We start from the raw sequence: 14,917 nt of genomic DNA, 5'->3' as shown, positions 1-14,917 counted from the left end.
TTGAATGTTTTCATTGTTACATTGTAAAGTTAAATAGTAGTCCACAAAAAAAATGAAACATATTTTCAAGAATTAACCAATATTTAATACAATAAATTTTTGACATAAATTAAATCAATTTTAATTAAGGTATTGTTCAATTGTCGACCAATTGACCATTAAAATCAAGAATTGCAATGGATAGACATGACAAGATTATTCTTTAATAAATCCTGCATAAATAAATTCTGCTTCAATAAAATTTTATTTTATTTATCTTAGCTAAGATGAGCAATGCTAAAAATTAAGTAGTTGTGAAAGTTGTTCCTTGAACATCCCCCCCCCCCTCCCTCCCAAAAAGAATCTTTCTTTCACTTTTCCTATATTCATATATATATATATATATATATAAATATTTATGTCTATTTATTTTTCCTATATTCCATAGACCATAGAAGCAATGATTAAAAAGCAATTCTAAGATATCCTGTATATTACATTATATGAGCAACGTATCGTTTGATTACTGGAAAAAGCTAGTAAACATACATTAGAAGAGTATTTATTAACTTTTCCCACTAATTACATACAGCTTTGATTATAAGTACAAAGCACCTTCAATTTATTGTATTTTCTTGGAAAAGAAAATGATAATAAGAATCAAAGGATAACAAAATATTAAAATTTGTTTATTTTATTAGACATAGAACATTTACGTCAATTTTTATACTTATTGCAAAGACCGTATAAGTGCGTTATACGCATAAGTAAAGTAAAAGTTTTCGTTTTAGAATAGCTATTAATCTACACACATTAAGCGGCAATCAAGCGCTATTATGCGTTTACTCGATATGAACAATGCATAAACGCCGGTGCCATCCGAGAGAAATATAATAATAATATAATAATTCAAAATTATTAATAAAAAGATACCGGCGCGTGAAGATACGCATCAATGTTGACCGATGCCGTTGAACCTCAATTAACGTTAATTATCTGGCAGGCGCGTAAAAAAAGAACTTAAGCCTGCTCCAGCTTCATTGTTAATTCTACGTTTTCACAACAGACAGGTTCCGACGATATATCTGCGTTGCATCTACGGCAATTACGGCACGGCAATTAGGCGCGATGCATTAAACTGCTGAACGTTCGAGCACGAGCGCGAAAGACTCCGCATACAGGCAGGAGATCGGCTCGTGTTCATTACACACGGACGTGCACCTTCGTTTCCACGGCGCGCATCGGGAGGAGTAGACTCATCAGGTATAACGCGTGTGTTCTAGAGCGCGTAAAATTACGGCGGAAAAAGTACTGGCGAGAGATACCTAGGATCCGATCCCGTCGATCAGAGACAACAAGAACCGCAGGAAATTGTAAAGCGCCGAAAGTGATGTGCATTCGGATTGATGTTCCCAATGCGGTTTCCAATAGATAAAATAATAATATTCTACAGAGAGACCTAGAATTTCTTCAAATCTCTCCTACTTATTTATTTTATAATTGATGCCATCCTGTTGGTTATAAATAAATATTTTGCAATGCATTTATAGAAAAATAGCGATCGCCTGTTCTTTTCATAACATTCCGCGATCAATATCTCGGAACTTGACATAAAACGATTTTTATTTCAATTGAGATCATTTTTCGTATACCGTGAGTATGCCCTCTCTCCATTTCCATATAATTGCTATCATTGTTGCTAGAATTCTACGTGATGGGATGACAACTACGATGCTACGCCGGACAATATTTCTCCAGGCGCACTCGCGTGTCGCGAATGAAAGTATTCTCTGCGGCTGTGTGCTATACAGGATAATATTTAGAACGATATTTTTCTCTTAGTCGCCGGACTGTATAAAGAAAATCGCGTATCTACTATGTGGCTCAGTTCTCGCGTGGAGGTTCACCACGCGCGTTTCTTGAGATTATTACGAGGCGAGGATACGGGAGCGAATGATCGTTATCAATGTGAACGCATAGTACAGTGTGGCACATGAATCTCCTTTTTATTTAATGTTTCATTTCTGGAGGAATCTTAAAAATAATTTCAATAAAAATGATTTTTTATTATGTAAGTACTTAGATAAGAGTACTTTGTGAAAGTGTGAAGTTCATTTGTGCGATAAAAAAACAAAATTTGTCGTTTGATTTTTGGTGTGAATAAAAACTTTTGATATAGAAACGAAATATATTAACTGTGACATAAATTGATAAGACGGAATATTAAATGCAATGTCGCATTACTGTTTCTAATTTGAGTGACAGATTTTTTTCCTTACACGTGATGTAGAACTTTTTCTAAGAAAATATTTATCTAATATAATGTATTTCTCTCTCTCTCTCTCTCTCTCTCTCTCTCTCTCATATAGAAAAAGTGATATATAGAGAAAAAGAGCATGTAAACATATTTTATCTTTTTTCTTTTCTATCCTTGATTTCTTTCCTTCAAGCAATTTATTTTTTTGTTCGGAATTTTTTTATTACCAGTATCATATATTTTATAGATTTTTAATGACAAAGTTACATATATTACAAAATTTATAAAAAGTAAATTGCTATAAAAGACACTATATAAATAATATATACAACATATATTCTTTTATATATTTATTTTATATATTGTATTTTACATTTAAATAATTAAATTATTTTTTACTTCATTATTGCATTATATTAATATATACGTTTTAAATTGTATCTTCTTTGATTATTCTGTCATATAAATTTTTTTATAAAATGTGTCGTATTAAATATGCAAACTAAATATATTTTTCCAAATGATTTGTATAAAAAATTGTTATTTAAAGTTTATATTAAATTAAAAACTATTAGAAGAATTATTTTTTTGTTGCACGTTTCTATTTTAATATACATATTGTTTATTATAATAGCAAAGAATAAAATGTAAAATTTGCATTAAAAATGTTATTAATGCACACATATTATTTTTAAATGTTTTAATAAAACCTAATTGAGAGATACAAAATTATTTCTAAATAAAGATGTGCATATTAACGACGTTATATTTCGATCGACAACTTCGACCGACTTGTTTAACGATAGGCATAAAGAATAGTTTAAATTGGCACTGTTTTCTCTACAATTACTTTTCACCGACACTCTCTAAACGGATAAGCTATATGGTTAGCTGCTCGGATTTTTGCATCTTATGGAAAAAAATCATTTATGTGATACAACGTGCACTTCGAGCTTTGGAAATTCTTTTTTATCGCTCAAAATTATTACATTAACGATGGCACCAATATGGGAGTCATTGTCAAATAATAACTCAAATGACCATAAATCAGTGAGAAAGTCCACAAAGATTTGCTTCCTTGCACATCCAGTCCTTATTTCTACTGCACACGCATTTTACTTTTCCAGTCTGCTTTTCTTTTCTAGGTCATCTCCTTGACAAAACGGCAATTAACACTGCTTACTATCATGAAACGGCTATCCAAACTTTGCAATGCATATCTGCTTTCTTCTTTAGCAAGACTTATAATTAAAAACATATATAAAATGTATCTTCCAGATCTCATACTTCTACAATAATTGTGATTCTTTTTATGTTTATTATCAGTTTAATTATATTATTACCAAGAAGAATAATTATATTATCACCTATATAGCGCTCTCTACTATATTTATATATTATTATCAGCTAATTATATTATAATTTTATCATGCATTTACGTCTTACAATAAAATTTTAATTTTTAATTAATAAATTAATTCAGTTTTATAAAAACATATAATATTTTTATAAAATTTTTTGTTGTATCGTCTCAAGTTCTTTTACATTCTTTTAATTTTTATTTTATACGTTTTATTTTACATTTAACTTTATATGTCAAATGATATAAAAATGATATAATATTGTCATTTAAATTTACTAAATTTATTATTAATCATTTAATTATTTAGACAAACGATTTGAAAGTTGGCACAGACACAATTTAATAGCATTTCTCAACTTTCGTAGGTGATATTGCTATTTCTTGGCTGGCCACAAATAAGATGTTCAGAGGATGCTGACTTAAAGAATGAAGAGATCTTCGACCAACTTGCAACTGCCTCGGAGACCGTAGTACACGCTATAAAACCGAATGAAGACTCAAAGGACCTTGAAGAACAGCTCTCGAGCATATCGTCGTCAACGGTACACTATGAAAATTCTAACGGCTTTGTCCCTGTATTACGATCCGTCTCGCCATCCGTCTTGTACGAACTCGACTCGTCACAGACCAATGACTACGAGCAGGAGAGATCTGAAGAAAGCAACGTGACGAAAGCCGTAAGTGCTCAAGACAGTTTCGATTCAAGGGTGAAAAAATTGGAAGAGGACTTAGCATACTCTTCCGAAGCAAGGATCTTCTTGAGTTTACCTGGAGCACTGACGAATCGCAGGTCTTTCGATTTGCAGGACGATAGGCTAAATGAGTTCGAGTTGCTGAAGGTGAACAACGACACCCCTGCGGTAGCTAATTACCAAGATTTTTACGAGAACGTGCACAGCATAGCGAACACCGAAACCGACAGTCAGTTCGATAAATTTTCGAGGCGTCCGAACAGCGAGAGGGGAAAGAGATATGAGAACCACACCCGTAATTACGATTGGCAGTCGCAACAAAACAATGATGCGGATATCTATGCTCAATTCTATTACAATAACGCTCAAGATACAAAGAAAACTTTTTACGGGCAGGAGAAAGTTGTTGATAATTATCAGCAGCAGAATACTGCGAACTACAATGGACTGAGTGCGGCCAAGCAGAATGCAGAAGCGATCCCGTCCTCATCAAGGACGAATTATGAAGCTAACGAACTCGCGCATAGCGGAACTTATGGTGATGCCGCGAAATTGTCGAGGACACACCATAGATTCATGAAGCCGGTTGTCGTCGCCGAGCCAAGTAATCATAAAATGGAAATAAAATTCAGCAGACAGCTGAAAGACAACGAGTCTGATAATGATGAGAAAATTTTGAAAAACTCAGAATTTTCTAACTTACAGACTTACGATACTTACAACAATAACAATAGGCAGCGTAGTTATCAACGCACGGAAGACTCTGAAGAGATCTCAGATGAGAGCACGGATTACTCCGATTATATCGAACGGCTGAGATTGAGAGCGCAAAAAAATCGGAAACGTCCTGATTCCGTTAGAAAACAACTCTCCAAAGAGCATCGAGATACATTGAATGAGAACACGGATGAGGGCAAGTATAACTCTGCAAAATTAAAATCGCAGCGGCACAGAACGAAGGCGAATCCATGGCTCAATGATCCCAGCACGAATCACCATGACGAGAGCATCGAAGACATTCGACACGATTCCAGAGTCACCAGCGCAAAAACGAAGAAAGTTCATGGATCAAAGAATACCAACACGTGGAGTCAAATATCTCCGAATCTCGAAGTCTCTCAGTCCAACGGAATAGAGTTGAATCAGCTGGAGAAACCGAAATACATTGTTAATCTCGTGCCCGTAGGAAACTTCGATCACGCAACTGCGTTAGGTGGTAGCCAGGGTTTCGACATGTCTAATGCTATGTTGCAGAATCTCGCTACCGTCGCGCCAATTGGTGCATTCAGCACGACAACGTCTCTCTTGAGTACGCCTCAGCCAGTCCTTACTCAGAATTTGGCTGTATCGAAGAACCTGGTATCCACGCCAATACCCGATATCATCGTTGGCCAGAACACTTTTCAAAATCCCGTGCAGACGGTTCTGCTCTCACATCCGAGCGGTCCAAATAAGATCGTAAATACTCTGAGAGCGACTTACGTTCCGAGCACTATGACACCTGTATTTGCCCTCACGCCGAGCTTGACCCCGGCGCTGCAGAGCTTGAATGTTCACGGTATGCAGAGCAATGTAACACCACAAACGACCTTCACCGTGTTGCCGCAGCCGACTATTCAGACGTACCCAAGTTTTCTACAGACACCACTGCAGGGAACTCAAATCCAGGTGAATTCCCACGGACTGCAAGGTCAGAATTTGATAAATCATGGTAATTTACAGGTACAGAGTGCGTCGGCAATGCCCACTCTGCTGTCCAGCCAAACGACGATGCCAGAAAGTAGAGCCAACTTGGAAATGCAGAGCAAGAAGAACGTATATCCTACTTCCGGAGGGAACTTTCTCGCTACCGCGAGTCTAGCCGTCGGCCAGAATGGACAAAAGCAGGCGGCTAATGTTAACTCGTATTATGTTCAGAGTCAGAATACGCAGCTAATTCCGATTCAACAGAATTTACAGGAACTGCAAGCTCAAATGAATAAGCAACTAGTGAAGGGTGGTAGACTGTCCGGCATTGTGTTGCAGGCCGCTGACAGCACGACTAGTCACTCAATTAATAATTTAAATATGCTGGGAGCAGCAGCGGCAAACGCTCATCTTCCGAATGTAGGTGCGAAGACCGTAGAAATCGTGAATCCAAACATTAAACCCAGTCCTCTCAATGTGAATGCCTATCAAGCGATGCATTATCCGGCTACTGTTTTGACGACACCCATCCCAATTTTCAGTACAATCGCCTCAGCTACTCCACAAACCATTTTGCACAATTACATGAACTCTCTGACAGAGTCTGGAGCCAAACCTAAGCAAGTGGATCTCAAACTTATGCAGTCTCAGGAATCAGTATTTAATCCCATCAATTTCGTCCCTAACGTTGACATTATCAAAAACCAAAATGCTCTTAACAATAAGTTGTCAACAAACGAACCCCTTCAGCCAGGTTTAAATCTGGTGCCCGCCGTGCCCGGCGGGAACTTTTTTAAACCGCATTCAGGGCAAACCGAACTGATCATGAAACCGAAGCTTACGTCGGACTTGCAGAATTATGCTGAGGAAATGTTCAAAGAATCCTTGAAGACGATGTACAACTCGCAGAAGTGGAACAACGATAGAAGACCGGCAAACATTCCGGTCCAGAATAATTCCGAAGCGAGTGATTTAGCCAAACTAAAACATGAATTGCAAAAGTTAAAATCTTCCTTAACGGAGTCCAAGTATAGAGACATTCTTGAAGCACATCAGAGCGAGAACAACATACACACAAGTGACGTACCCAACTCTTCAGGCGGTAAAAAAAAATTGGATCCTCTATTGGAGACTTTGGAACATTTGCTAAAGACGCGACCCGCGGGACCAATACATATTTATCACAGCGCCGTTAAACCTGGTCGTAAACCTAAATTGGAAGATACAAACTTTGCTGCGAGTTCCAACTATGATTTTAATGACGATAGCTATTTGGAATTTCTTACGCCACCCAGACCGGATGCATTTCGTTCAAAAGTTCCCTTCCACGATAAGCAGATGAAGAAAAAACGACCTGGATCGAGATTTAAGAATGGCCCAAGGAAATGGAGATCAAATAAAGGCTCCAATGGACTAGAAACATCTGCTAGTAATATAGAAATGTATCTGGATAGACCGCATGCTTACGCACGTAAGCCGCCTAAAGATTTCGATACTGAAAACTTCGACTACGACTCTAGGCATCGGTCGTTTCTTGATTCTTATTCAACGTTCACCACGCCGACACCGGAAAGCCTTAGTAAAATCTTAAGGGAAATGAAAAGTAATACAGAATATGATATCAATCACCCTAGAATGCACAATCTTCTTGGTATGTTAATGAAGAACAAACAGTTGCCAAATAGAGGCGCGCAGAACTATTTTCGCAACAAGAATCAATTAAGACAATTCTTCGAGAGAGACAGGCGTCGGTTACAGCAACAGTTCTACGCTAATACTTTCAGGGATTATATAGACAAGTCCGATATCGTTTCGCAGCCTACTTCGGTTGCTAACGAGAATGTCTATTCGGCGAACGATACCGCGTAAATTTGTAATCAAAAGCAAGGCGTCAATCACGCGATGCGTTCGCTGGATTTGCGCATAAAATCTGAGAAAAATACACTGAGAAAAATTTTTGATTAAAAATGGACGTATCAGAAAATTCTAATTACATTAATCAGAATTTTGATTATCTCACACACAACTATAAATTCAAATAAAAAATTTTGATTTGTCCATTTTCAATCAGAATTCCAATTGATGAAATCAGACTCTTTTTCCAGTGTAAATCTGCTCGTGAAAGGACTCTAATTAATTAAATAGTACGTACGTTTACCCTCCTGTTTGCGATAATGGACGACTTCTCGTCCGCTTTGCGCATTATCAAATGCAGCATAAGGCCAGATCGAGCCATTGTGCTGTTTGCACTAAGTGTTTAATTACAATAAGTAAGTTTTATACGGAAAATGAAAAATTAATCGTTAGTATCGTATGCGCTCGCACGAAATGTTCGGATCGAGGGGAAAGGAAATTCAGTCAACATTGTAAGAAAAAAATACTGTATATATACATATATATATATATATATATATATATATTAAATCAAACAAAAAATATATACGTCTTATAATTTGTATGGCTTTGTATCTGTATTTTATATTCTGTTAAACTTATATTTATTTCCTCTTCTTATCGACTTTCTCTTTTCTCTTTCATCTATTCAAGGACGTGATCGACTAAATACGCGATAAAAACTAAACACTTTTTCTATACCAACGAAAAATGCAAAGAATTTTATAAAAGGTAAGTATTATAATAACGTTTTATTTTACTAAACATATATAATTATACTCTAATTAACTTAAACACATTGTTTTCTGTTATTTATTTAATCTTTGTTATTTATTTATATCTTTCACCTTTGATGATTTGAATAATCGTAATAAACACGTTAATAATTATAATAATATTTGTCATAAATTATTAAAATGTTCTTTAAGATAAAACATACTTCTAATAATGAATGTACTCAACTCCAATATTTAAATTTTAAAATTACAAAAACTATTTTAAAAATTGTAGTTTTCAATAAAAATACAATGAATATCAAATTTTTACATCAACATTCTAAAGGCAAAATGTTTTTTTCATGGTTGCATTAATATTTATAGCAGTTTTTTTTCGAATTTTTCGTGACAAAGTCGTATCAGGATTTTAATCTTGATTATAAAACTAAACTAATGAAAATGTTTTATCCTTTAGAAAGATAAAGATTTTGTTCTTCTTAAAAACTGAAAATATTTCTTTATAATTTATGACATTATTATATTTTTATAATTATTTATAACAATAAAATTAAAAAAAGAACGATCGGTTAAAAATACGTTCAGTATTTTTGTGAAGTAAATAAATTATTAATTTATTTTTTATGAATATATTATTTCCATCATATACAATATTTGTGTTATCATCATTTAAGGTTTAAGTTCTTGAACACTATCTATTCTACATAGAATGTTAAATAATAAAAAAAATGTCTTTTAAAAGTCTCTTTTAAAAGAAAATAATCGTAAATTTTTATAATTTTTATAATTATTATAATTTCATTATTATAATTTCAATAAGTAGTTGTTCTAATTTAAAACAATAATTTGTAAGCTTTATGTTATAAAATATTAAAAATTGCTAGAAATATTTTTTTATTTTTAAAAAAATATTACGTTATATAATATAATGTAATATTTTTTTACTTTTAAAAAAATATTACATTATATTTATAACTACAAAGTATAATAAGTATAGAGATATAATTATAATTTTTCCCAATATTTTAAAATAATTAATTAACAAGATGACCGACAACTTAGAAATCAGAAATTAGTAACTGCATTTAGAAAGAGAACAAATATTAAAATCATATCATCATATAAAAATTAATTATTTAGAAAATATAAATTAGCAATATAGTGAAAATATATATACAACTATATTCTTTCCACTTGATTGGCAATAATTCAACCATAAAACCAGAAGGAAGAGACGTTCACCTCACGGTATGTAACAATCATTAGCTTTAAGATTTACTCAATGGAGCCTATACACATAAATCCATGGAGCATTTTTATTGTGCAACAGCCACTTTCTCGAAAATCCTGAGAATTAGGCACAAATTAATTTGGGATCTATGTTAATTCACAAAACTATTATACTAGTTATGCTCGCGCAAGTTTTCTCAGAATAACGGCCAATAAAAGAAATAATTATTCTGATAAATGATACAGTTATTATTATCTCTACAGGATATTCAATGAACATTAGAAATATGTATATCTGTATAATTATAGAGCAATTTTATATTATTATTCCATTTCCATTTAAATCTATGTAGTAAATATCTTATATTATAAATATTTCTTGTTATATGTTATTAACTAATTCAAGTTTTATTAAACAATATCAAATAGGAAATCGAATTTAACCACATCCGCAGATTTAGTATAAAGAATCGTTCGTCTAATTTCTGGTTGTATTATAATACAATTTACATGATAGTATAAATATAACAAATCACAAAGAGAGAGAAGTATAAGTTAATAAAAAGCTAGATCAATAGTTACGATCATGGCTTCAGGGAGAAGCGAGGTAATTTGACTCGGTTTTTCTCGATACGCTTTTTACAAAGTTTAGAAAAGTCCAACCCATTCTGTTGTCTCGCATCAGTAAATGCCGAATATAAAAGATGAGAGAATGTCGTTCGCAACCAGTTAACATCGAACTTTGGTTTCTACTCGCACCGAACTGTACGAGTATCATGTTGGTACGTGCTTTTTTCAGTTTCCCAATTATTTTAAATAACGTTTACCGTACGTCGATCGTTTATGTGTATCGTAATATTGTAATAATAGTGATTTATTTCCAAAAGTGATTTATTTAATTTCATGGATACGTTGTGCGATGAAATCGACATTTATCATATATTTGTGATAATTGTGTATTAATAGTGTCAGTAATATTTTTGATTTATGATTAGATCAAAAACATTGAAGAAAGTTTCGGTGCTATTTTTCCTACATTTATTTAAAAAGGATAATTTTCCTGAATTATCTAAACATTTAGATATAAGATACAGATTTGAAAAAATAATTTTGGATTTAAATAATTATGTAGAACGCTCAAATATAATGAGCAATGTTGTAAAAAATTTTGGCATTTTAACAACTTTTGAGCTATCATTTTATATTAATTATTTTGATGAGCCAACAAAATTATTTTCAGATCTGTATCTAGTTAAATTTTTAGATACTTTAGCAAAATATGAAAAACATCGTTTTTTTTTCATGTTTTTCAACCGTTTTCATTACACTTATATTATATATTTACACGAACATCAATTTAAATTTAAATTTCGTAAATTAATCAAATAAATTATTGTGCAACATTATATTTTCATTTTTATTAACACTTTTTCATATTAAATATAATTCGATATTTAAAGCGCGTGTGCGCTGAATACGTTCCAGATCGTAAACGTCATTCTCTTTACGTCTGCGATATGTTCCACCACAAAGATCGTGACTTCGACTGGGGCTTCCGTCACGTCAGCAACGTCTACTAAATCGAAACGCATAGATCCCACTCACAATATCCCTAATAATCAGGAGCAATCAAGAGGTACTCAAACTACACCAAGAATTCCGTCGCCTCAGGATATTAACTTGAGATTATCGCCTCATTATGGAAACGTCAAGGCATCAGTAATTCAGAGAGTACCTTATACCGGAACGAATCATGGACCTGGTTCCCATGCATATGGCAGCGTGCCAAAGCAGCCGCTTTCCTACGTTGCTCCATCCATCCACCAGACAGAATCTCATCGGAGCAATTTGTTGACTCCATATTTTAGTATGTTGAATAATCCCGATGTTTATAAAGCTACAAGGAGCATCGAGGAGAAACCATTAGACGCGTCCAAATCGATCGTGTCGCAGTCACATCAAAAACTGCAGGGCATTTATTCGCCTAGTTACAATGCGTTCTATCAGGAGAAACCAATTGAACTATCCAGCTTTTCCGATTTCGAATATTCCCCGCTCGCCAATATTGGCAAGCTTATCCCCCAAGGCGTTTCTTCTCCTACTGTTCAGGCGCCAGTGTATAAAATGAATTATCCATTGCCAAAAATTACCGATTACGCGCATGTATACGCACCGAGCATTCCAACCGCGTCAAGCATTACTCCGTCATCGGATAAAATAACTCAAAGCCCTAGGCAAAAAGATGAAGCCACTGTAGACATGAACGGCAAAAAGATCTCACTCCCAATCATTCGACTTCAGAGCAATGTAGATCTTTCGGAAGTTTTGCCCACTTTCGAAAGTCAACCATTTTTACTAAGCTCAAACTATCCGATTGAATCGGATGTGGGATTTGCAGCCGGGCCAAAATTAAACTTAGCACTTCAATCAAGTAACATTTCGCCATTTTCATCGCCTCTATCGAGTTTCCAGGGTCAAGTTGTACCAATTCAGACTACCAATGGTAGCCCGCAATTTCCGCAGTACAAAGGCGCCAGTATAGAAGCTTACCCTATTATGAATAATGTTCCTAAAGTGCAAGGCAATTACGAATCCCTTTATAATCAACCACAATTGCACTTTGACAAGGAGCATAATGACAATGTACAGACTGTTAAAGTGCGACAAAATACCGCTCATCCTCCTGTCGGAACGCAAGGCATTCTGAATGACGCAGAGATTATCAATACGAAAAATCCAGAGCCACATACACCTCAACCTGATGATGACGACGACGAAACTAGAGATGATGAAAGTGTGTATTATCTTCTAATTTGTATATTCAAAGTAAAAAAACTTAGTTAAAATATTAATTTATGTGATATATTAAAAAGTGACAGATTTTTAATTCTAAAATTATAAAATGAATATTAAAAATTACTTATAGCAATATACTACAGATATTTTGATAATAAACTAATGTTTTTATTAAATTCTAATTTGAAATAATAAAACAAACTTAAAATATTTATACTAGAAATATTATTTCTAGGATACCAAAATTCAGATAAGGAGTACGATGGCAGTTCTGAAGAGGACGATGTTGAACGTCAACATTTCAAAGCGTCACCAACGGAAAGTGACTTCAAGCCTTCAACGTCTTACCCTTTCAAAGAGTACGACAAGAAATTTGGAAAACATAGAACGTACTCTGATGACGATGATTTTGAGGATAAACCATTTTCCAGCTATAAGAATTATTCATCAGACGACGACGAAGAAAAAGAAGAAGAAGAAGAAGATTCACCATCAGAATATCGTAGTGAATACACTGAAAAACCATCACATGACTCGTTCGAAGAGAAGGATGAGGAAGAGGAGGAGGAAGAAGAAAGCCGTAAACAGGAGAAACGCAAGGAAACCAATGAAGATTCTTCCGAAGTGCAACCTCCAAGACGATCCAAGTACTACCAGAAAGACTTTGAGCAAGAATTCGAAGAATCTTATAAAGAAGAGCTACCGAAAGAAGGTATGTAAAAACTGACAAATTGTATGCACATATACCGTCTAGAATTTATAATTTTATCCAAATTAATAAATGTTAGTTTTATCTAAAATTTTTCAAGCGTTATGTATTGTATATTGTTAAACAATTTCGTTTAGTAACTTTATCTTTGAAAAGAACTTTAAAATAATATGATATTATACAAAGTATACAGAAAATAAGTTATTTTTGACCTATAGAGATTTTTACATAAAATTATATTTTTATTAATTGAAGTAATAAATCAATAATGAAAATATTAAATTAATATTTTTAATTACAGAATATGTGCACGTGAAAGAAGTACCAGAAATAGACAGTTATATTGATTCGAGTTCTTCTAAACGGCAACAAAGAAATAAATCTCGCGTAAAGCAAGAACAATCCAAAGAGTCGAAGAGTCAAGAATCCCGTAATTCCCGAAAAAATCGTAAGGTACCAAAGACGGATTATAGAGACAGCACCGCTTATGGTTCTGACATATCCACTAAAACATCGCCCAAAGTGATCTACGAGGAGGTTTTTGGATACAAACAACCCAAGATTGAAAAATATTCTAAACACGCAAAAACTGAGAAGTTCTCATTCACTAAGAAATCACCGAAGAAAAATGATTATCTTCATGCTGCTAAGTATTACAAATTCAAGAATCCCAAGACTGAAAGTGAACACAGCTCTGAAGACAAAGATCCGTACACGAATTCTTCCGTGAATGACCGAAAATTAAAGAAAAACTCATCTAAGAAAACGGTTCCTAGATCGAACGTGAAACAATTGTCAGATTCTGGCGATGGAGTTTCTTTTTATGAACCAAGTATATTAAGCAGCCGAGTGCGTTCTCCCACAAATGCAGAAATTTTCCGTGATCTGACGGGAATTTGAATTAAGTAAATATTAAGTTAAGAAACATATTTCGTGTGCATTCATGTATTCTCAAATCAAATTCCCTTGTAAAATTTTGTATCGACATTATGTGTACGAAAATCTGAATTTTCCCCTACAGCTTTCTTAAGAGAAAGTAAGAATTATGCACGTTTACGTTATTGTTACATACTAATTTTATTATCTATTATGTAATTATAAAATAACACATAATAGATTTCATATATTATTTGTTAAGTTTTTTGTTTTCTTATTACTTACACTGTTATTATAATATATAGAGTTATTATAATATCTGATAAAAATTATGTCGCAAATATTTTAGTTTTTAACAAATATATTACAAATTTATTTCAGAAAAATGAGATAATAACTTTATAAAGAAAAAAATTCGTATATCAAATTTCGTATATCAAACAAACAATGCTAAAAGTATAATTTGTTTAATGTATGTACAAATTTAATAAAAACTAAAAATATAAATTTAATCATATTGTATCGTATATTTTATAATATGATATGTGTGTGTGGATATTATATCAAATTGTTAATTTCTTTATATTTTATTATACAAGTGATTAATTTTTTTCATTTTACTATTCCATATTATAATTACATCATTCAAGTGCAACATGTTTTTGTTTTAACTTGATTGTACTTATTCCATGAATATAATAT

The 14,917-nt window shown here is 33.3% G+C and overlaps 3 protein-coding genes across 3 annotated transcripts in view; 2 read left to right on the top strand and 1 right to left on the bottom strand.

The window, feature by feature from the left end:
* LOC105152740 (D-beta-hydroxybutyrate dehydrogenase, mitochondrial) overlaps nt 1–14,917 on the bottom strand; it is a 116,423-nt gene that overhangs the window by 88,655 nt on the left and 12,851 nt on the right. The gene's annotated exons all lie outside the window — the stretch shown is intronic.
* LOC105152749 (uncharacterized) lies at nt 396–8,334 on the top strand. The gene is made up of 2 exons (XM_087414675.1): nt 396–2,050; nt 3,965–8,334. Exons 1-2 carry the CDS (start codon nt 2,036–2,038, stop codon nt 7,844–7,846), a joined length of 3,897 nt encoding a protein of 1,298 aa, XP_087270801.1. The 5' UTR covers nt 396–2,035; the 3' UTR covers nt 7,847–8,334.
* LOC105152745 (uncharacterized) lies at nt 8,442–14,249 on the top strand. The gene is made up of 4 exons (XM_011067176.2): nt 8,442–10,616; nt 11,320–12,628; nt 12,866–13,342; nt 13,641–14,249. Exons 1-4 carry the CDS (start codon nt 10,539–10,541, stop codon nt 14,237–14,239), a joined length of 2,463 nt encoding a protein of 820 aa, XP_011065478.2. The 5' UTR covers nt 8,442–10,538; the 3' UTR covers nt 14,240–14,249.

The sequence above is a fragment of the Acromyrmex echinatior genome, chromosome 16, assembly GCF_024713525.1.
Source record: "Acromyrmex echinatior isolate Ae372 chromosome 16, ASM2471352v2, whole genome shotgun sequence".
Classification (NCBI taxonomy): Eukaryota; Metazoa; Arthropoda; class Insecta; order Hymenoptera; family Formicidae; genus Acromyrmex; species Acromyrmex echinatior.
This window is presented reverse-complemented; position numbering and strand designations above follow the sequence as displayed.